The sequence below is a fragment of the Oryza glaberrima genome, chromosome 9 (genome assembly GCF_000147395.1).
Source record: "Oryza glaberrima chromosome 9, OglaRS2, whole genome shotgun sequence".
Classification (NCBI taxonomy): Eukaryota; Viridiplantae; Streptophyta; class Magnoliopsida; order Poales; family Poaceae; genus Oryza; species Oryza glaberrima.
In genome coordinates, this window is record NC_068334.1 from 4,563,324 (window position 1) to 4,585,658 (window position 22,335).

Here is a 22,335-nt window from a genome sequence, read left to right on the forward strand (position 1 = left end):
CTACTAACAAGTATGGTTTGGTTCTTTCTTTTGGTCCAAGGAATCAATCAGGTGCCCATTTCATAGTGAGTTTTCTAAAAAATCTAGTGTGAATGAGCAAGTTCCAACTGAAATTTCATATAGGTTTGTAGTTTTTTGCCTCACTGTTGATTGATTTTGTTAAAAAAAGATAGGTAATTCATCAAATATGGAGGTTTCTAATGCCTCTGAAATGAAAGCAGTACAAAACATGGGAGCTATAAGGGGAGGACAGGGAACTAGTACTCTAAATTTTACAGTCAGTCCACTATTGTACTTAATTTCAGGTAGATAAATTACGCTTCAGTGGAAAGGATCACTGAGTCTGAAGTTTGTGGCATAACCCCTTGAGTTAATTGATTGTTCCATTCAGCTTGTAGTACTGGAACTTGACAAGAGAAGCACAGTAGTTTGGCTGTAGACAGTAGTAGGTGGCTTCTTTCATGTATGCAGGAAAGTGCTCCTAAACCAAGCACAACCTTCAGATGTGGTAAGCACAATACAGACCTAAACTCATGGAACTTTGAAATGAAATAAAAATGGTATAATGCTCCATTAGACATGCTCATACATCTAGTTCGATCAACAAGTATTCTTAATAACCAGCTTAACAAATAGTGTAAGAACAATAGACTCAAAACAACCATATAGAAAGGTGATCACTGACCAGAAAACAAGTCACATAATAAAATCCTTGGTAACAACTAAATAAAGATAATTAACGACTGAGGAACACATGAATGAATTCTCTATGGGATCCATTGGTTGAGGGAAGTATGCCCTACACCTCTTCCCCTAACTGTGGTTCCTCTAGCATTTCCTCTTCCCCTGACTATAGTTCCTCTAGCATTTTCTCTTCCCCTGTCTGTAGTTCCTCTAGCATTTCCCTTCATGGTGCTTCCTATAGCACACCCCCTCCTTGAATCAAGTTTCCTTCCCCTGCTTGTTCCCCCTTCATTGATTGGCTGATATGAACTTGGTTGATGGTTATTGATGTGATCTTGACTACTTGGCTCATGTGATCTTTGAGCTTGGTTTTCTGGCTCACGCGACCTTTTAGCCTATAGAAAAAAACAAACATTACAACATTGCAAAATGGAGTAATATTGAACTAAATCATAAAAGGAGAAATTTAGTATTGCCTTGAGAGCATCGAGTCTTATCTGCAGATCGGGCCTCAACGTTTTTTTGCAAGTCGTGTAGTTGTGGTACATCCCTTCACAATTAGTACATGTTGTGGTTGTCATTCTTGCTCTGCCGGTTACCTTGGGAGCTTCATCTTGACCCCTCCTCCTACTCTTCTTTGGTCTTCCTAGTTGCTTTGTGAACTTAGGAGGATCAATGTCAGGTGAATCAGTTGTTGTCCAATCATACTCTCCTGGGACTGGATAGATAAGTGGCGCATATGCTCGAAGGTAAGCTTCCTTCCTAAAGTACTCATCGACATAATCCTCAGGCCTCTCTTTTGCTGCAAATATTGCCGTCACGGCATGCTTACAAGGTATTCCGGTAAGTTGCCATTTGTTACATCCACATGTTCTAGAAAATAAGTTGACCTCATACTGCCTCTCCAATCCTAAAATCTCCCACAAACCAACACCTGATTGATAAGCATTGCAGTACCTAGCATATTTCTTCTCTACCTCCAATTTCCCGACTACTACCGGGGAGATCTCCCACATTGCTTGTTGACCTCCGTCTCTCTTTTGATTTGCCCTGACCATTAGTTTTTGTCTAATTTTGTCAAGCATGGTTACGATGGGTTTGTCTCTAAGCTCAATAATGTAGTTGTTGAACACCTCACTAAGATTGTTCACAACTAGGTCTGTCCTGCTCCTAGAGGAGAAAGCATGTCTACTGAAATGTTCTTTGCCAAGATAATTAAGCCATTTCCATGCTTTGGCATTGAATGCCTTTAATGCATCCATTGCTCTGTTGTAATCATATTCAGTGTAAGCATAGACTACAGAATCAACAAAGCTCTTGTATTTCTCTCCTCTATAACCAGCTGTTGCCATGTTTGCCAAGAGATGTCTTTCGCAATATCTATGCTCACAGTCTGGGAAAACTCTAGCCACTGCATTCATGAGCCCCTACATTGCACCCATTGTGACATAATATAAGTACTAGTTATACAAGTTACCAGCATTTAGAGAACACATAGGTAATACCTTCTGTCTGTATTGTCCATCCTCCATGCGCTTCTCCTCTACCGATGGCTGTCTCCAACCTCTCAAGAAACCAATTCCAGTTTTTGGTGTCTTCCTTTCCAACAATGCCAAATGCTATTGGGAATAGGTTATTTTTGCCATCCCTACCGGTAGCTGCTAGCACTTGGGCTCCATTACTGTGCTTTACAAAGCACCCATCAATGCCTGCCATTCATATGTAGACTTAGAATTATGGACATGACTCAGAAAAACTAAAAAAAGATGATAAAACTTACTTATGAATGGCCTACAACCATCGAGAAATCCCTATCTCTGGGCATTCAAGCAGATGAAGAGACCATAAAATCTAGGATTCATTCCTAGAGCTATTCTATCCACAGTTGACACAACTGCTGTGCTCCCTGGGTTCTTATCAATGACAGTTTGCAGGTAATCTCTAATTCTCATGTATTGTTTTTTATGATTGCCAAGAACTTTTTCTCCTGCCTTTCTCTTAGCCCTGTATGCCATGGTCTTAGAAACATCGGTACCTAATTCTCTCATGCACTGATCTTGTAACGCACTAACCTTCCAATCAGGGTCACTTCTAAAATTTTCGAGGTATTTATAACTCAACCAAGTGCTATTCAACCTTGAATTCTCTCTCGTTGTCCCACATGTATGGGGTATCATCTCCCTCAGCATAAAAGTGTGCTCTCTAGCAATTCGAGACCCCCTCATGATGAATGGACAATTTTCTTCTTTGCATTTAACATTGACCCTACGGGGCTCATTTCTTGTGTATCTGTAGTCTCTTCCTTGGACAATGTGATAGGATTTTAAAGCCCTTCTATATTGGTCGACATCGGTAAAACACATAGCCTCCTGTAATTGTGTGGTGTCCATAATGTTATCTTCATCAAAGTAAATCCTCCTGTTAACCACCCTACTCTCTCTTCTTCTCCTCTTCCTCCTCTTAGCTTGTGCATCAAGTTTTTGACCATCATCACTACTTTCATATTCAACAGCACTAGCCCCACCATCCTCACTTGGAGGATCAGAAAAAACAGTTTCCACAACCTGAGAAGACCCCACATCATTTTGTCCTTTGACATTCCTACTCGCCTTAGTGCTATTCTTCTTTTGCAAATTTGATGATGCAACATCTGTACCATCTTGAATATTGACAAGACCACATTGAGCCTTGTTTGATATTGCCTCTGCCACATCCTCAGAGTCCACCGGAACAACAGATAGAGCACTCCAATCAACAACAGGGACAAACAAATCCTCATCATCAGTATCACCTTCACAACGATTCCTAGGGTTAGCTCGTTGTCTCTTTATCTCCTGTAGCTTATGAATATAGTCAATCCTCTCTTGATCAAGGTCAAAATCATCATCGCTATATTCTGAGTCTTCATCTTCTTTACCATCAACAAAGAGAAATGTATTATCACCTTGGTCCATCCACAAGTCTTCATCACTGTTCTTCAACTGTTCAGATCCTTTTTCTTCTAAATCTCTATTTTTATTTGCCTCCACATTATCAGTGGCATCTGCAACAACATCCTCTTCTAGTGCACTGCTTGAGGCAACTTTTTTGTCAAAAATATGTATGTCAACTTTATTTATGCTATCGTTTTCCCTAAGCATGTCCATGACATTGCTGTCACCCTTGATTCTTGTCATTGATGTGCGGCAGTAACATCCAGGTTGGGCAAAAAACATTTCATCACTTTTCTGGTACCCAAGCTTCTCTATTATCTCAACCATATTGAAAAAGCAGACAAGGTCTCGATCCATTGGCTCCTCAACAACCATTGCCCCTGGACAATGTCCAAACTTCTTCAGCCATTCTGATAATTAGAACATAACTTTCAGAACTAAATTCAGCTTGGAGATAAACAATAATATGTACATATAATTCAATTTACTGATGTAGACACAAGGATTTTGTTAACACATATACATATTGTGAGGTCTAAAAGGATTAGTTTAATAACCTATGAGTAAATGGTATCTCTTGGGTTGCTGTACCAGTCCACTATAAACATGGATTATATAACTGATTAGTAGAACATGACTTAATTGTTCAGAAAATTATTATTGTCTTACGATCAGTATGTAAATTCGGTTCAGCTATATGGGATCCCCAATTATATAGTCATGAGCATCAAATCGATTTTGTGGTCATTTTGACTTTTAACCAAATTCCATAACACAAGACAGGAGCGTGGATGGTGACACAACAAAAGAGAGGAGATTGGAAACTGAGTAGCACAGAATAGCAGGACTAATGGGATGGAACTTACTCACTTGGCAAAGATGAACTCAGCGGCCGGCGCCGGCGCCGGCGTCAACACCCCGTCGTCCTCCGAAACGATAGAGATGAGGAGGCAGAATCGTGAGATCGTGCTGGGATTGGAAGGCACATATGTGCGTATATTTAGTTGCAGCAGTTTTAGTGGGCCATGCGCATAGAAGTCCAGCTTGTCCCACGATGCCACGTCCTCGTCCTAGGTGGACAACCACATCATCTCGCGTGTGAATTCATTCATTGACAGTGTAGTTTTGTGAAACTACACTACCAAAATATATGTATTTAAGTGCCAAGTGTCAAAGTGTGTGTAGTTTTCTGCAACATAGACCACAAAACGTGTAGTTTTGTGAAATTTACTCTAAATAAAAATATGAGTTCTCAAAAGAGAGAGAGAGAGAGAGAGAGAGAGAGAGAGTACAGAGAGAGATAGCGAGAGAAGATGTAGATGAGGAGGTCTATCGCTAAGAGATAAGGATGAGGAAGTCTAAATCTCTCGTCTCTGGTTCGATCCAGTTAAGACATAGGAGGGAGATATTTAGTCACTAAAGATCCCCATACGCACAGGCGACCTGACATCTTCTGACACAAAAAGAAAGCAGGTCATCCATTTGCATCCTTGTTCACACGAACTCACGGGAAACTCTTTTAAACACTCGGGTGGACATTCACCCGTTTCTTACATACCATCTAAATGGTTATGAAAAATTTTCAAAAAAATTGACATGATAGGTTAATATGTAATATATCACTTCACAAACATGCAAGTTCAAATTCGACTTCTACAAATTGTAACAAAAATAACAAATTTGACTGTGAATATACATATATGAGTTAGAGTTTGATTTGTTATTTTTGTTACAACTTATAGAAGTCAAATTTGAACTTGCATGTTTGTGAAGTGATATATTACATGTTAACCTATCTTGTGAATTTTTTTAGAATTTTTTCATAATCATTTAGGTGGCATGCAAGAAACGGGTGGACGTCCGCCCGAGAGATTAGAATCAGAACTCACGCCAACCACCAATTGCAGTTGCATATGGTTGTCGACGTGGAAAGGCGAGCCAGGTTTCAGGCAGTCACTTGGAGGTGCTTGCTCATGGCGAAGACTAGAGCTGATATGCCCTGGTAGCAATTATCAGCCCCGGAGCCATTGCAACATGCGAAACCCATATCAAACACCTTGTAGGGAAGGGAGAAGATTAACACGAGAGAGAGATTTTGGTGCTGGCAGCTTCACGACTTTTTTGTTTCTCTTCATTCCACACTTATAGATATAGATGGCCAAAGGGCCCGTCCGGCACGGCCCGGCCCAGGCACGGCTGGGCACGGCCCAGCAGCCATCGGGCTGGCACGGCCCGATAGACACTTCGTGCTGGGCCATGCTGGCCCATGGGCTGCACCTCTCGCCCAGGCACGGCCCACCAGCTGTCGGGCCGTGCCATGCCGGCCCGAAGGCATGGGTGGCCCATCGGGCCTTTTTTAAAATAAGTCTATTTTTCGTCCCTCCTCTTTGGGCTATTTCATATGTATAGCTAAAATAAGTCTATTTTCCGTCCCTCCTCTTTGGGCTAACATATGTATAGCTAAAGTAAGTCTATTTTCTGTCCCTCCTCTTTGGCTGACATATGTATAGATAAAAAAAGTTTATTTTAGATCCCTATTCTTTCGTGCATGGCATATAATATGTCTATTTTACTCCCCTATTTTTTTGTGTATCGGGCCTAACTGCCGGCCCATCGTGCCGGGCCGGGCCAACGGCAGTGGAGGGGCCCAGGCACGGCTCGGTGGTCAGGCCGGGCCGGCACAGGCCCAACCTCCGTCGGGCCGTACCGTGCTTGGGCCGGGCCAAAATACCGTGCTATGGGCCGGGCCGTCGGGCCTCGGTTCTTTTGGCCGAAGGTAAAAACAACAGAGCATGTTGATTATCTCACACATTTGCACTCACCACAAACCACCCCACCGTGCCATCCCATGAAAGGCCTTATGCCACGACTTGCTGAGAATCCACGCCATCCCACAGACATCCATGACACACGCAAAACGAGCTCTATTCTGAGAAAACAAAGACTTTGACTCACTGCACGAACACAGCGTGCATCAAGCCAGACGCGCGCGACATGATCGCGACCACAAGACGACCATTATAGTGGATTATCTGACAAGCATGCATGTGCGACCGACGAAGAAAGCTCGATCACCTCCCCATGGGAGGAAGGTTTCCACGGGGGTGATAGTATCTATACATGGAGTGGACGGTATTGATGAGTGTGGCAATGGAGATTATGGCACCGAAGATGACAAAGAAAGTGATGGTCTGCTTGGGGAAGCACTGAAGCACGAAGCCTTTCATGACCCTGACGCCTCTGCTCTGATGGTGCGCCGCCACATCCTTGCAGAGTGCAATAAGATCATCTGGCATGCAGGTGTTCCTGCACTCGTCGACCAGTTGCCTGAAGAAGTCGACGATCTCCTTGTCGGTCCGCTGCGTGTACGGCAGGATCCCGCTGTTCCTCAGCAACCTCGCGTCGGCGTCAGACTGGAGCAGGCGAGCCATGCAGATGGCGTAGGTGGTGACGCCGTGGCCGCAGCGGAGATGGTTCTGCTCGAAGGCGATGAGGTTGCGGAAGACGGCCTCGCTGTACCCGTGGATGTGCAGCGCAGGGAGGCGCATCACCCCGCGCGTGGCCATCCTACTGCTCTCGAAGGTGATGTCCAAGCAGCAGGAGCTCCTGCTACCCTTGGCATCCTTCTGCTTGGTGAAGATGGTGAGCGACTCCTCTAGCTCGGTCGCGCTGGGCAGATGTGACTCTGGCTCCCTCGGTGGAATGGAATTTATGTCCACGCCATACTTCTGTCCAGGCACTAGAGACCAATGGAAAAGATGCAGCAGATGATGGACTCGTTGTGGGAACCGTTCAGTGCCGCTGCCGCCGCCATTGCCACCTCCGTCTCTCTGTGTCGTCGGGCTCAGATCGCCTTCTTTCAAACCAAACGGGTGGACGTCCTGGAAGCAAGAGAGAGCGAGTTCTTCCAAGCTGTAGTTGACGCCGGCAAAGAAGGTGTTCTTGAGTCGGCTGTGCAGTTCGGTGAGCACAAAGAAGGGGATCTGGTTGTGCAGCACCAGCAGGTCCAGCGTGGTCTGCTTCATGTGGAAGGATATATGTGCGGACAGGTTCCTGAACTCCCTCCCGTGATCGGCGTCGGCAGCCAGCTCGGCCGGCAGCTTGTCCTCGCGTATGCTCGGCCTGAGAAGGAAGATGGCGAAGAGCAGGACGCACCCGTCGAGCAGCAGCATCTCGGCGAACTCCTGGGAGTTCATCTGGAAGGACTCCCGCTCGTAGCAGCGCCGCGCTCGCTCTTCGTTGCGTTGCACCCATTGTAGGAAGCCGACGACGTCAAGGTTGAACGAGCCAGTGAGGTACTTGACGATGCCACACTTCTTGGCACAAGTGATGAGTGGCGGCGGCTGCTGCTGCGCCGATGCGGTGCGGTGGTGGTACGGCCCGACGGCAGCAACGACTATGTGGTCCTTGTCCGTTTCTGGCGTCGGTGGCCGCCGCAGCTGCCCACGCTCTCCGCCGGCGGAATCCAGCGGTGGCTGTCCCGGACCGTGAGCAGGACTAGTAGTAGTAATAGCAAAAAGCTCAAGCTGGTTCACCTGCGGCTTCAGGCGAGGCTTGAAAATGGAAGGGTGTTCGTCGTTTCCGAAGGCATCGAACCTTCGAAAGTACGGAGGGATGGACTCGTATGCGCTCTTCGCTTCCCCGTGGATTCGATCGATCACCACGTCCGTCCAGCTGGTGCTGTACGAGCTCATCCCTCCGTTTCCTCCTCGTGCTTGCGCTGAATTCGGTTTCATGACCATGTTACCGTACTATGCATGCACTAGCTATACCTACCTGCGCGAAGAAGCTGCGTGATGCGCGTTGCATGTTATACCTACCTGCGCGAAGAGGCCAGCAGCAGGAGGTTGACGTCGAAAACTTCAAAGTCGTTTCAGCGGGTTGTCCAAAGAACTAAAGCATCCATGCTGTTGATAGGCATAATAATCACGTCACAAGTTGCATCAAAATTATGATAGGCCAGGAGTTTCTTTTTTTATGGTAATTAATTACGTACCTCTACAAGTTGCACCAAAATAATAATAAGCTGGTAGAATATATCCTTTACAAAACGTATACCTTCCGATTAGGGATCCTGTTAAAACATGTTTAGAATTATAAATCGGCTAATCATTCAGCGTGCAACCTAATGCATGACCGACTCAACCATTGTCGGTTCGAGTCCGTTGCGTTTAAACGCGAGGTTGCCAACGCGGTTAGCTAAGTAATGAAGTCACAAACTACCATCACGCGTCCCTACCTAAAGTAAGTTACTCCAAACCACCACATCGCGTCTCTACCTAATACTCGAGTAGTAAGTTACGCGTACCTATACGGGTCAACGGTACTACCATATATGTCTTGACACGCTCGGCCGTTTCAAGCGTTGACCGAGCTTCCAGTCAACTTACGGCTTGTTTAATTCAGGGGAAGGGGATTAAAAGTTCAGAGGAGTGATAGATTGGTTATGGGAGTTTCTTTTTTGCTTCTCGTTCCTTGATTTTGTTAGTAGAGATAGAGATAAAAATTATGAAGAATGTTTGTGAGAATTAAATTTTAAGTGATGATGTATATGTCTCGTATTTATCTCATCCTACTTAAGAAGGGAATTCTCTCGGAATTACCTTCCATCGAAAATGTGGGGTTAATTTGCTCTTAAATTTTTCTTTCCAATCACTTCTAAAACTCCTACATTCACCATCCAAACAGTTCTTCCTCCATAGAAATGTGTTCGACTTATTTTATTCATTGGTTTTTTTGAATGGGATATCTAAGATTTAAACAAAAAAGATAAATTAAATAGTTGACCACAACCGGAGTAGTCATCTTGCATACACGCATAAACTCCTTGACTGGAATTCCGTGTATATTAGTTCTGTTAATTTTCCTTTGCGACAATGATTTTATTGTTTTTAAAAAAGAAATCTCATTGAAGATTTTTCTGGTGTATGAGTGTGTATCAGCTTGCTTCGTATACTTGGTCTAATGTACTGTTCGGATCAGTATCATGATATTGTGACAATTTGGAGCTAATCGTTATGGACTTCTTCAACCACATTAGGTGGCAATTATTAATTTGACTTCCTTAATAATTATCTTGAAAGTAAGAAAACTCTTTGATTGAACTGATGTGCAAGATCATATATATATCCCTCTCTCTCACGCCCTCCTATCCCCGTCGCCGGCCGGTGCATCGTCTCGCTTCGCTTGACCGCAACGATGAACAATTCCGGCGGCGATCAGCAATTGGCACGCCATGGTCAGGAGTTGTCTTCTCAGCAGCGCAACCGGCCGATTGCGCTATCAAGGAACGTCCTCCACAGCGAGGAGGAGAGCAGCATTTCCAGCCTTCTGTACGTAGGAAGGCTCCTCTCATCAGCCGGAGGAGGAGCACCGGAGCACATGGCGTCGCTGCGAACCAAGCTTCTCCGAGACTGGAATCCATCAGGCGCGGTGAACTTCTGGCGAGCCACGGACGGTGCCTTCCTGATCCAGTTCTACGAGAGAGCTGACCTTGCCAGAGTGCTGGACGGCGCGCCGTGGTGCTGCGACGGTGATGACTTGTTCGTCCTGCAGCGCGCCAAGCCCGACGTGAACCTGCTCGATCAGGTCCGCTTCTTCAAGGCCGAGCTCTGGGTGAAGTTCTACTTCAACTACGTCCCCGTGGTGTACTTATCCGAGGCGTCCATCTACGCGCTCGCCGCACACATCGGCGAGCTGGTGAAGTGCCCCGACAAGGCCGCGTCCTTCTTCAGGGCACGGATCCTGGTCGATGTCACGCGGCCTCTGGTCGCCTCCATCGACGTCAAGCTGGAAGATGGTGAGTGCAGGTCGATATCCGTGGAGTACGAGCGCGTCGGGAGCATATTATGCGGGACATGCCGGATATTGGGGCATTCGGCGGACCGGTGCAGCACGGGAAACCAGCGGCCCAGTATTCCTAGAAATAGGAGCCGGCTATCTAGATCATCCACAGTCAACCGCGACGATGGCGGTGGCTCGGTGGGGTCTTCGTCGTCGGCCGGCAGTGGCATATCACCGCCGCTGCCGCCATCGGAGGTTGCAGCCGCGCCACCAACTGATGAATTCACCTCAGGAATGGGTGTTGACGACGGAGGTGTTCCCTCACTAACAACTCCTCACACCCGTGGTTTGAAGTATTATTTCCAAAAATACCTTTTCTTGATGTCTTCCAAAAAGAAGAATCCCGCCGGAGAGCAGATGGTCTGCAATCCTGCGGACAATATGGAAGCTGACGCTCAAAGCGGTCCGCAGCCGGTGACATCATCTCCACCGCACACTTCCCAGGTTTGACATCTCCTCTCACATCAAAATTTCGACTGTACTACAAGTTGTTCTATATCTAAGCATTATATATGCAGAATTCGGTGAATTTAACTGACCAGTGGAATTTGAAGCCATTCGTGTCGTGTGTGCCTCGGTAGTCATCGATGGAGTTGGCGCCTCGATAGTAGAACGCAGGAGCCGATGTCACGGCTGTGTTCGGGGGCAAACAAAATTAACGAAGCTCGTATTATTGCATGATTAATTAAATACACTTTCATATAGAAAGTTTTTCATAAATCACACCGTTTAATAATTTGAAAAGCGTGCATGTGAAAAATAAAAGAGGTGTGTTGGAAAAATAGGAAGAAGAACACAGCCATAGTGGTTCATGGTGTCCGGGTGTCATCGTCCTTCCGGACTCCACTTGCACTGACCGGTGACAGGGATGAACAGAGTTCTTCGGTCTCCTTACAGTACTTCTTAGAATAGGCGTTACAGTTTATTAAAATTACAAATTTTAAAATTACTAATTACGAAGGTTTTTATTTAGACTAGAGAACTTAATTTTATTAAATACGTACATATAACTAGAAGGCTTAAATTTATTGATTGTACTTTTAAAATTATTAAATCAAGAAATATCTATGACCTTAAGATTGAGTACACAACTTGGTGTTTATTAATTTCAATTATCCAAGTTAATTAAGGCAAATACTAATTTCAGACTTTGACATGAGTATAACAGATACTTATTAAGTCCGAATTTTGAATTACATTAATAAAATAGAAAGAAACGGGAAAAAATATAATAGACCCTATACACAACTTTGTAATCATTAATCTTTTTAACTGTATAAAATAAAATTATTGCATGACTATAACTTTCAAACAGAGTTTAGATATAACATTCGACAGTATTTAATAATTGAACATAAGAATAAAAGTTAATATTTAATAATAGTATGCAATTAATAACAATCCCTGCAGCACATGGGTTGGTGACTAGTAGCCCTGATCTAATATCTAATATGTACTAGTTAGTCCTTTTTAAAAGTAAGGCCTTATTTTCTGTATTTGGCACATGATCCCTAAATTGTTAGGGAGAGCCCTGCCGAGACCGTTGCACAGCTTTGGGTTGATGGCCTCCCAATCGTCAAGGATAGTTCCTTCCATTTTCATCACAAATGGGCTGCTTTTTACCTGTAAAGGACGACGCCAAGTAGATATTTGAGAAATTAATTTATGGTGTCAACGCAGGAAGATATGGTCATCGAAGCAGCAGGTAGCAACCAGGGACACACTGCAAGCTCAAATGTGGAAATCGAGTGCACACCGCAGATCACCCCAACAACGGAATCACTTCTCCAAAATGGTATCATCTACCCACTGAACTGCTCAAGCAATAATTATTTTCTTAAGTAGAACAAATATATAACTGTAAGTATGGATATTCTAATTGGTTGGACGATGAGCCTGGACTTCCAGCCCATCCACATGCATGTGGAAGTTAAACTAATTTACAGAACTTGCTTTACTATCCAATATAATTTTAGTTAAGTACCTCTTTTCAAAACAAAAAAAAGAAGTTAAGTACCATATATATCCCGGCCTCCATACGATATTAAAAAAACTGATCATTAAACAAGTCGAAACTTTCAAAATATCTGCAGTACAAAATTTAATTCGTTAATGCGCAAATGACCTGATTTCGTTGTGTAAAGTCCTTGTTGGGCGTGGGAGAAACTAATCTTTCAAATTTAGTATGCCAGTAAACACTGTAAACTTCACACCAATTATTTAAAAAGATTATGTCCATTTAAATGCATATATATATATATGCCCAATTTAAAACATGATTTCTAAACACCATGTAGTACGACGACACACATTTTGCTGCTTTTATTGTTTTCAAAACTTGCTATAGGACATAATAGTTTTGTGGCATTTGGCATATGTCATTCTTTTTTTTAGGGTGGCATATGACATTCTAAACTAGTATATTGCCATAGGCACTCAGGTTTGATTGAAATATACTAAAACACATTAAAATATTTTAACATTTTTGTCTCAACAAACAATAGCAAAATAGATACATTTAAAAAAAAACTTTTTTACCCTATGTGTTAAGTTGCAGGTGAGAGGTTATATATTTTGGTCCAAAATTAATTTGTAAAACTTTGGGCCGTCCGCTCTCCGTGGCTAGATATATATATATTTCCTCTAAAAAAAGAATCATTTATTGGAATTTAGAAAAAAAAAATGTTTAAAGTTAGCCTGAGTCTGTTCGAATTCCAATTTTTAGATACTCCCTAACAATATGTATTCGATGGAATTTGAAATTAAAAGATGAAGGATTTTTTTTTTGAGACAGCAATCCATTGACAAGTTGTCTCGTATGCCTTTCAAAATTTTTGGCGTGTGCCTGTGTGTTCCTAAACGGCTACTTATTCCGTTTGTAAATTAACTAGCTAAAGGCCGTTGCAAATTATTTTAAGAGATAAAAGCAAAACCAAAAATTACAAGTTTATAACATAGTTAGTTGATTAGGCATATAATGCTATCCAAAACAAAAACATTCATGTGGGAGATGTTAGGTCGTACATATCAGTTTTTGTGATGTTGGAGGTAGATTCGGATCACTAGCTAGCATCATTTAAAATAGTATGGGTATTGGAGATGACTGTAACCAAGCATGTAAGTGTAACTAATTAACTCAACAGGGCAGGCATGTACATCACTAAATACGTTACGCCTTTTCTTTTGGCCAGAAACATTGTAAAAATTTTCCACTTTAAATTTGATTGCAGTTAGCCATGTGTCTAGCAGGTTTTTTCAGCAAAAAGTTCATTTTTCGAAAGAAACTCCAAATTAATGAGCTATTCCATTTTTCATTTGTGTTAAAATATCTCAAAAAAATTCTAAACTTGATTCTTATCTTGCTGTTGCATTAATTGGGACCAATGTCAGGTTTAATGGCATCGCATGATGGCAATGGAGGAGTAATCACTACTGTAATTGTGGGTCCAGTTGATCGAGTACTCCGAGATAATGCCAACGCAAAACCTGACAGCCCGGAAAGATATGATGATATGACCCGTCGAATTCTGGAATCAGCAGTGCAGCCCCACGCCCCAAAATGAAGAACGTTAGCATCTCCAGCAAGCCTAAGCTGGACACTGGACACTGGACACCTATTGGAGCTAAGAGCATCTGCAGTGTGATAGCAAAATCGATTTTTCTGCTGAAGAACCGAACCGTGCACATTGTAGCTATCGAATCATACCTGTCAGAGAATAAATCGAACTCAACTTGAGAGTCGAACCGAAGGAGTAAAAACCATTTGTTATGCATGCATGCATGAAGGAGATTGGCTGATTCCCTTCTCGAGGGTCCCATGAAACGATTTTAACACTGCAGATGCCGAACCAAAAGTTTGTTCGGCTCGTCAGATGTACTAATCGAACCAAACACTAGAGATGCTCTAAGAATAGAAAGACTGCCCCCATGATCCACTATGCACTTTTGCGGTTACGCATTTTCCTTTCCGCTCAAGCCCACTTCTTCTCCTGCGCACCTGCACAGCTGCACCACCACCACCACCCCCGAGTTCAGTATGTCCAGCGAGCTCTTCTTGCGCATTGTTCCTCTTGAACATTCGCTACTAAGATATGTTATTTTCATATCTGAAAAATACGGATTTGAGTTTAATTTATGGTGTTTGAAATTATAAATTTGAATGCTGTTGAATTTTATACTTTGAAAATATTCGTGTTTAAATTATTATGTATTAAACTAGTAACATGGAGTGTATATAGAAATCTCTATCTCTGCTACTTAAAAAGTCCGTATGGTGACGGTGACTCCAACCTAACAGACACGCGTGATATTATCCGTACGATCACGACATCCAACGATCCATCACTCCCTTCGTGTGAATATCTCCTCCGCCACCTGCACTCCCGCCCCCTCCCACCTCCCCCATCCCCTTTTCCCCGATGCCCTCCAACCGCACCGCCTCCACGCCGCCGTCACCGGCTCGCCGCCCCGCTCCCCCCCTTTTCCCCCATGCCGTGCAACCGTCACAGCCTCCATGCCGCCATTGCTGCCCCTCACTTTCCCCGACTCCACCGCTTTCACGCCGACGTTGCCAGCTCGTTGGCCCTCTTTCCCTCCCCCTTTTTCCCCACGCTGTCCAACCGTCACAGCCTCCACGCCACCGTCGCCGCCCCCCCACTTTCCCCGACTCCACCGCCTCCACGCCGGCGTCACCGCAGTGGGAGAAGGAGGTCTCTGTGCGATGGATTCCGGAGACGCCGCAGTCTTCTCCCTCCCATGTGGTCCCTCCATCACTGCTAATTCACAGCCTCTATGACGCCACCTCTGCGGGAGCAGGGGAACGCCGCGGCCTTCTCCCTCTCCCGCGCGGTCCTCCCCATCAACGCCGTTTCGCCGGCTCCACGCCGCCCATACACCGATCTGGAACTCCGCCGTCCAGGCCGCCGCCACCTCCGCCGGTCACTACTGCCCTCTATATAGGTACAAATCCCCTCCTGCCTCTCCAACCCTAATCAGTCGACCCGCCACCGAATGCCAGGGCACGCCTGGTAATTTAATTTCTAGTGATGCATGGCAGTGGTTGCTGTTTTTGGTAATATTTTGCTTGTTCTCTTGGCCCTTACAACTTCTTCCTTTTGCTATCTGAAATTTAATTTCATAGTTCTCTTGAAAACAAATCTTCTTAGGTTCTCGAATTTATTCATGCAGTAAATATATATGATCAAGACGATGTGTGTTCCATTAAAATCAGCAAAATGCTCAAACATGATGTGATTCCATGCTGCTAGCATGCACCTCACCCTTAATTTGTTGCTTAAGAAAGCACTTTTTTGTTCTCCTTGGATATTAACTAACAACTCAATCCTACAGCTTTTCAACCATTCTGTTTATCCTGTAACTAAAATGCTTCCCTTTGATCACCCTTTGGGGCACAATAGACTATGCCTTTTGTCTTGCACGATCTTGATCGGAAGTATGTTTTGCTATCTTCTTTGGTCCAGATTTTTGACTTAGTAATACAAGTATGCCTCATTTGATCCTAACCAAACTCCACATATATGACCTTAGAACAGGGACAAAAGGTAATATCTTGGTGAGGAATACAATTATACACCCATGAGGGACTGAGAGAATCATTTGAGGAACTTTGTTTTTATTTGAGAAGCATGATGCCTCACATTTTAGGCGTATGGGTAAGCCATCGTGCTGATTAACTTGATTCTGGTAAGAGTACCCATACTATGCATTTTGTACATTCTAGATATACAGCATTGCAGCAACTCCGGATCAACAACCAAGTCTTTGTTTCCTTTCGTCCTTTTCTTGGGACAAGCAAAGATTCAAGCTTGGGGGGTTTGACGGTCATTATCGACCAATTTCGACCGTCAATATTACACAATTATTGAAGATTAGCTATGCTTGCGATGCATAATTTCCAAATAAAATATCTACTTCCACTATATACTGTGCTACTAACATGTATGTAGGAGAAGCACATATAAATGGAGGAGAATCGACGGAAAACAAACGAATAATCAATCGGATGCTGTCGAGATCCTGACTTACGGATAAATGGGCCAAGAACACAAAATTCACATGATCCACTAGGCCTTCTGGACTGTGGAGCCAACAGGAAGACGGCCTGTCGAAAATTGGGCCATTTGGGCCAGTCTCTAGTTCGGCTGAACCATGCATCTCCGCCGTTGATCCCAGGTTTTGGCGTGGACGTCCAGGATGCCTCCCTCAATGACGGTTGGAGGGCAGAATGGACATTTCGCATCACCTAACCATCATTAACTGCCCTATATAAGGACCTCACATCCTCACTCTCTACACACACTCAAGAAGAAGAATCAAGAGCTCTCTCTCAAGTTTAGTAGTATCCTACTGCTAGTGGAGTAGGAATTAGAATAGTATTCTTAGTCCTCGGGTCTTCAAGAGAATTTGGGTATGTGAAGCATCTAGGCCCCCGGTGTTAATTTTGGTAATTAATGACAAGCGCTAATTGTGAACTAACCATTATCTTTGAGCTATATATTTTAAGTTAGGTCCACGTCATATGTGCGCATGGATGATTATCGATGGATTAAAATTGACGGCGCAAAGCAAAGGGAAAGAAGACGGTAAAACTAGTGCTTTAATTTAGAATTGATCGAGGTGTAGGGCGATCAAATTTGCTAGTTTATTTCTAGTTTCGCCGTACTATTAAGAGGGGTAATGACCTAGCAAAGAGATGATTTTAATTGCCACGTTAGGTCATTATGTATTTAGACTTGTGCTCACATTTCATCACACACACACAGTCACTTTGCTTTTTACAGGGCTCGGCCTGACGAGGGGCGGTCAGACCGCCAGCGTGCCCTAGCCGGTCTGACCGGCCCCAAGCGGGCGGTCTGACCGTAGAATAAGGCCGGTCTGACCGGCAGCACTTGTGCGGTCAGACCGGCTGCCTGGAGGCCGGGATGGTGTTGCTCGGGGTGGCCAATACAGAGCCGACGAAGCCGTATTCGATCAGACCGAGCTGATGGCGGTCTAACCAAGCCAAGGCCGGTCTGACCGGCCACTCAACGTCGGTCTGACTGGCCGGCCACGACAAACTTGTCCAGAAATTCCATAAACACTTTGTTCATCAAGTTCATAAAGAAAGCCGGTGCATTGGTGAGTCCAAATGACATAACCGTGCACTCAAACAACCCATACCGAGTGGTGAAGGCTGTCTTGGGAATATCCTCTTCCCGAATTCTTAACTGGTGATAGCCTGATCGCAGGTCTATCTTGGAAAACACTTTAGCTCCCTTTAACTGATCAAGCAGGTCATCAATTCTTGGCAACGGATATTTGTTCTTGATTGTGACCTCATTAAGGGCGCGATAATCAATGCACATCCTCTTGGTCTTGTCTTTCTTCTCCACAAAGATAACCGGAGCACCCCAAGGTGAAGTACTCGGGTGGATGTACCCTTCCTGCAGCTATTCATCAACTTGCTTCTTGACCTCTGCTAGCTCATTAGCTGCCATTCTGTACGGCCTCTTGTAAATCAGAGCGGTTCCGGGTGCCAGATCAATCCGGAACTCGATTTCTCTCTTTGGTGGCATTGTAGTGAGGTCTTCAGGAAACACCTCAGGATACTCTTGTACTATAGGAATATCCTCCAACTTCCTGGGACTTTTCTCCGCTATTTCGATCTGTTCCTCAATAGCAGCCTGATTCAGACTTGCTACGGACTTCTGTGGCACTGGAGACCGGATAGTGATCTTCTCCCCTTTGTCATTGGTTAGGGTGATGGTGCGACTTGCGCAGTCAATCACTCCCTTGTGTCTGGTCAACCAATTCATTCCGAGAATGACATCTAGGTCTTTGGATTCGAGAAGGATGAGGTTGGATAGAAACGGTGATCTTTTGATCTCAATAGTCACTGAGGGGCAGTAATGTGCGGTGTTCATGTCATTTCCAGGGGTATGAACCCGCATTGGTATTTTAAGTTCCACTACTGATAATCCTTGTGTCCCAGCAAATCTCTTGGAAATGAAAGAATGCGAGGCACTCGAATAAAAAAGAACCGTTGACGGGTATGAATTCACCGGAAATGTGCCCAGCACGACCTCTGGTGCTGCCTGTGCTTCCTCTTCAGACGCATGATTGACGCAGGCCTGGACGAACCTAGGTCCAGCGCGCTTCAGCTTCGGACACTTGCCAGCAAAGTGGCCGTGCTTGCCACATTTGAAGCAGGGTCCTGGCTTTCCTCTGGACTTCTTCTTGAGCTGTTCTGACTGAGCCGGCATAGCTGGTAGATCTGACTGAGCTAGTGCCATTAGTGAGGGTGGAGTCGAGTTGTGGTTGTGCTGCTCACTGCTGTTGTGACTGCCACCGTTGTAGTCGTTGTTGAAGTTACTCGGGTGGTAAGGACGATGCTGACGGACGATCAGGGTGGAAGGCCCACCCAGCTGTCCCATCATGAAGCGAGGCTTCTGATTGTTTCCCTGAGGAAAGCTGATCTAAGCTGCCTTTCTTTTTCGGTCCATTTTGTTGCGTTGTTCTTCCTGATGGATAGCCTTGTCCATAAGCTTCTCAAAGTCATCATAGAATCCGGAGATCAACTGTTTGGTCAATTCATCATCAAGACCAAACAAAAACTTCTCCTGCTTCTCAGCATCGGTGCGCACGTCCTCAGGAGCGTAGCATGCAAGGCGGTTGAACTCGTGCAGGTATTCTGTAACCGTCCTGGTTCCTTGTTGCAATGCACGGAACTCTCTTTTCCTTTGTGCCGTAATCCCCTCGGGAATCTGTGCCTTCCTGAAGCTTTGACAAAACTCTGCCCAAGTAACTTTCGTTGCAGCTGGACGGGTTACCACGTAGTTGTCCCACCAGGCAGAAGCGGGACCTTGCAACTGATGTGTAGCAAAAGAAACCTTCTCTTGGTCATTGCATTGCAGAAGGTTCAGCTTCTTCTCAATAGCACGGAGCCAGTCGTTGGCCTCCATTGGGTTGGTGGTGCTTGAGAAAGTAGGTGGCTAGATACGAAGAAAGTCTAACAGTTTGGACAGATGTGATGGTAGAGGACCAAACTATTGATTCTGCTGCACCTGCTGCAACATCTGATGGTAATGTTGCTGCATATGTTGCATCATCATTGTCATCATCTGAGTGACCGTTGGGTTCTCGGGCGGTGGAGATGGACTGCTGCTAGATGCACCACTGGTATGAGCTCCCTTGATCTGCCCTTCGCTGCCACTGGCCTCGCTGGAGTCACGGGGATCATTCCTTGTCTTCACCATCTGGAGGAGGATAGGTAGAAATAAGAGAAAGGAAGAAAACAGATGGCTCAGAAACTAATCTTTCTTATAAATTTATGTGCAATTATCTTAATCTTGATTAAAACACTGAAAAGGAAGTAAACAACTCCTAATTAAGGCAGCCATACCACTGACACATGATATCGAGCGCCGACTAACCCACAAGCAACAAACCTAAACACGAAAACTAGCAAGCAAACAAAACTAAGAAAACGATAAAGCTAAGGGCGGCGACTCTGACGCTTGGAGCGGCGCTTGCGATCGGAGAACAGGTCTGACATCAAAAGAGGACAGAGGGATAGGAACCAATACATGCTCAAATCCGAATTAAACAAAGCAACGAATGACTCAAGCAACTAGCCAAACATGATGATTTTTATGCATGGAACATTTTTCATGAGCCCAAACAAAGATACTAATGACACTGACTAAGCAATAAATTAATGTATAAAATAGATGCATAGTTATAATGATACGCATAAAATTGCCCCATCGAACCTAGACCTGACTTAGTGCATACCACCTAACAAATTCCCGACCGACTGTCGAATAAATTCCAAATAAACCTTTACTAAAACCCTAAACTGTTCCTAGTTGATAAATCCAATTGAAATAGAGATCAAGATTTTTTTCCCACAAATCAAAAGAACAAACCCCAAAATTTTCCCTTAACAAATCCAAGTAAAAAAGGGCATATGCTGATGAAAAGGTTTCAGAGGGCTCTTAGGGTCTCCAGTTGGCTTGTCCTACAGTCAAGGTCGGCTCTGATACCAACTTGTCACGCCCAGAAATTCACGAACCAGAATTTCTAAGCTGAATGTGCATTAAACCCCTATCCAGGACCGGCCAGGGTACACAAACGACAATTGTTGACATACAGATCCACGTCTTACAAAAATATAAGAGATTACAAATGCAGCGGAAAAGATAAAAGCGAGCTAAGCCTGAAGACTTGACTCCTGCAGCGGGCGACTCCATTCCACAGGCATCCTTGACGGCAGCGACGAAACCAACTTCTTCGAGACAGCTCCAACCTGGAAAATCTTCAGCTTTGGTGTGGGGGAAAAGAGAGCAAGACTGAGTACTACCCACTGTACTCAGTAAGTCATACCGGAAGAGAAGGTATGATGCAGGATATATCCAAAGGAGGCTAGAGGTTCATTTGCATAAAGCTAGCATTTAAAAGCAGTAGTTGAAAGCAGTAAAACAGTTGTAGTAATTAATTAATATTAACCAATCACTGTCCAACGCTACACCACGTTGCAACAGGCCCAACCAACCACCTGAACTACACCAGTTCATTAGCTAACTAGGGGTGAGACTAATCACGGTCAATCTGGTCGACCGCCCATAACCGCGGGCACGGCTATTCGAATAGTTTTACTCTGATCAGAAGTGTACAACTGTACCCACAAGACACAGCCCCACGACACGTTCCCATGCGCCGACATGCCACCACGATATACCGAAAAGAGGCCATGACAGGACCCTTCGCATAACCCCCTCTAGACGATCGCACAACACCTCAGGGTTCGCCCCCATCCCCAGCAGGCAACGGGCAGCCCCCCTCTCGTGCCGCGGTGAATCCGGAAGCCGATCAACGGACACCTCGGCCGATCCAACTCCATCACGCCCACCCTCACCTGGGTACGTCGGCTAGAGGAAAGCTACACTACAAGCCCAGTCGTTGCCCACACTGGCTTGTGGTAAGCACGATAAATTCTTCCAGGGTTTCCTGCGAACTGGTCCTTAATTGGCACGGGCACGACTAGCAAAACCATGCACCCACAGCCCACCATGTAGTGTATTTTAATTAACTAACACCATTGCGGTGGCACTAATCCAAAGCTATTGCCAATAATCAAAGTCTATGCATTAATGTGATCCCCCTTTGTGTACTAGTTGAACTAAGCGTGGCTAAGCATTTCCTAAACCAACATCTAGTCATTTTGATACCCAAGTTATCAATGGCATAAGGTAAACAATCTATGGCTGGGTAGTAGGACCCATCCCACATGACATTGTAAAACAATGCAACATTTAATAGAAATGCGGGACATTTGTAAATTGGGTACAATATGTTCAATTGTAATGCATGACTTGCCTTGCTCTCGCACTGATGAGACCATAGCAACGTCTTCGAGAAACCGCGGATCGACGGAACGACCGAAATCTACGCGACAAACAAAGCACACAAGCAAAACATGCTATAAATCTACTGAAACAGGAAACAGAACCATTTTTAATGGATTCTATACATTTTTATGAATTTACCGAAACTTGAATGGATTTAAACGGAGCTCGGAAGAATTAGATATGATTTTTAGAAGATTATCTGTGTTTTTACTATTAAAGAAAAATCCTTATTCGATTATTGCGCAATAAATCCCCAGGGCTGACGTCATCCAAGGGGTGGGGCGGCGCCGGCAAGCGGGACCCATGGGTCAGAGACACAAGGGAGAGGGCGGGGTTACTGGCAGGCGGGGCCCACCGGGCGGCGGCTCATAGGGGAGGAGGTGGCACCGGCTGGGCTCGGATCGGCTTCAAGCCGGCCGCCCGATGATGGCGATGTGGCAGCGGCGCGTGGTTGCCGGAGACGGCAA

General features: G+C 44.8%; 2 protein-coding genes across 2 annotated transcripts; one reads left to right on the top strand and one right to left on the bottom strand.

The window, feature by feature from the left end:
• Positions 1-6,688: 6,688 nt before the first annotated feature.
• LOC127784684 (uncharacterized) lies at positions 6,689-8,359 on the bottom strand. The gene has a single exon (XM_052312030.1). The coding sequence runs from the start codon at positions 8,357-8,359 to the stop codon at positions 6,689-6,691; it is 1,671 nt and encodes a 556-aa protein (XP_052167990.1).
• Positions 8,360-9,786: 1,427 nt separating this feature from the next.
• On the top strand, positions 9,787-14,562 carry LOC127785121 (uncharacterized). The gene is made up of 3 exons (XM_052312544.1): positions 9,787-10,904; positions 12,141-12,255; positions 13,851-14,562. The coding sequence occupies exons 1-3, from the start codon at positions 9,816-9,818 to the stop codon at positions 14,021-14,023; spliced, it is 1,377 nt and encodes a 458-aa protein (XP_052168504.1). The 5' UTR covers positions 9,787-9,815; the 3' UTR covers positions 14,024-14,562.
• Positions 14,563-22,335: the final 7,773 nt, after the last annotated feature.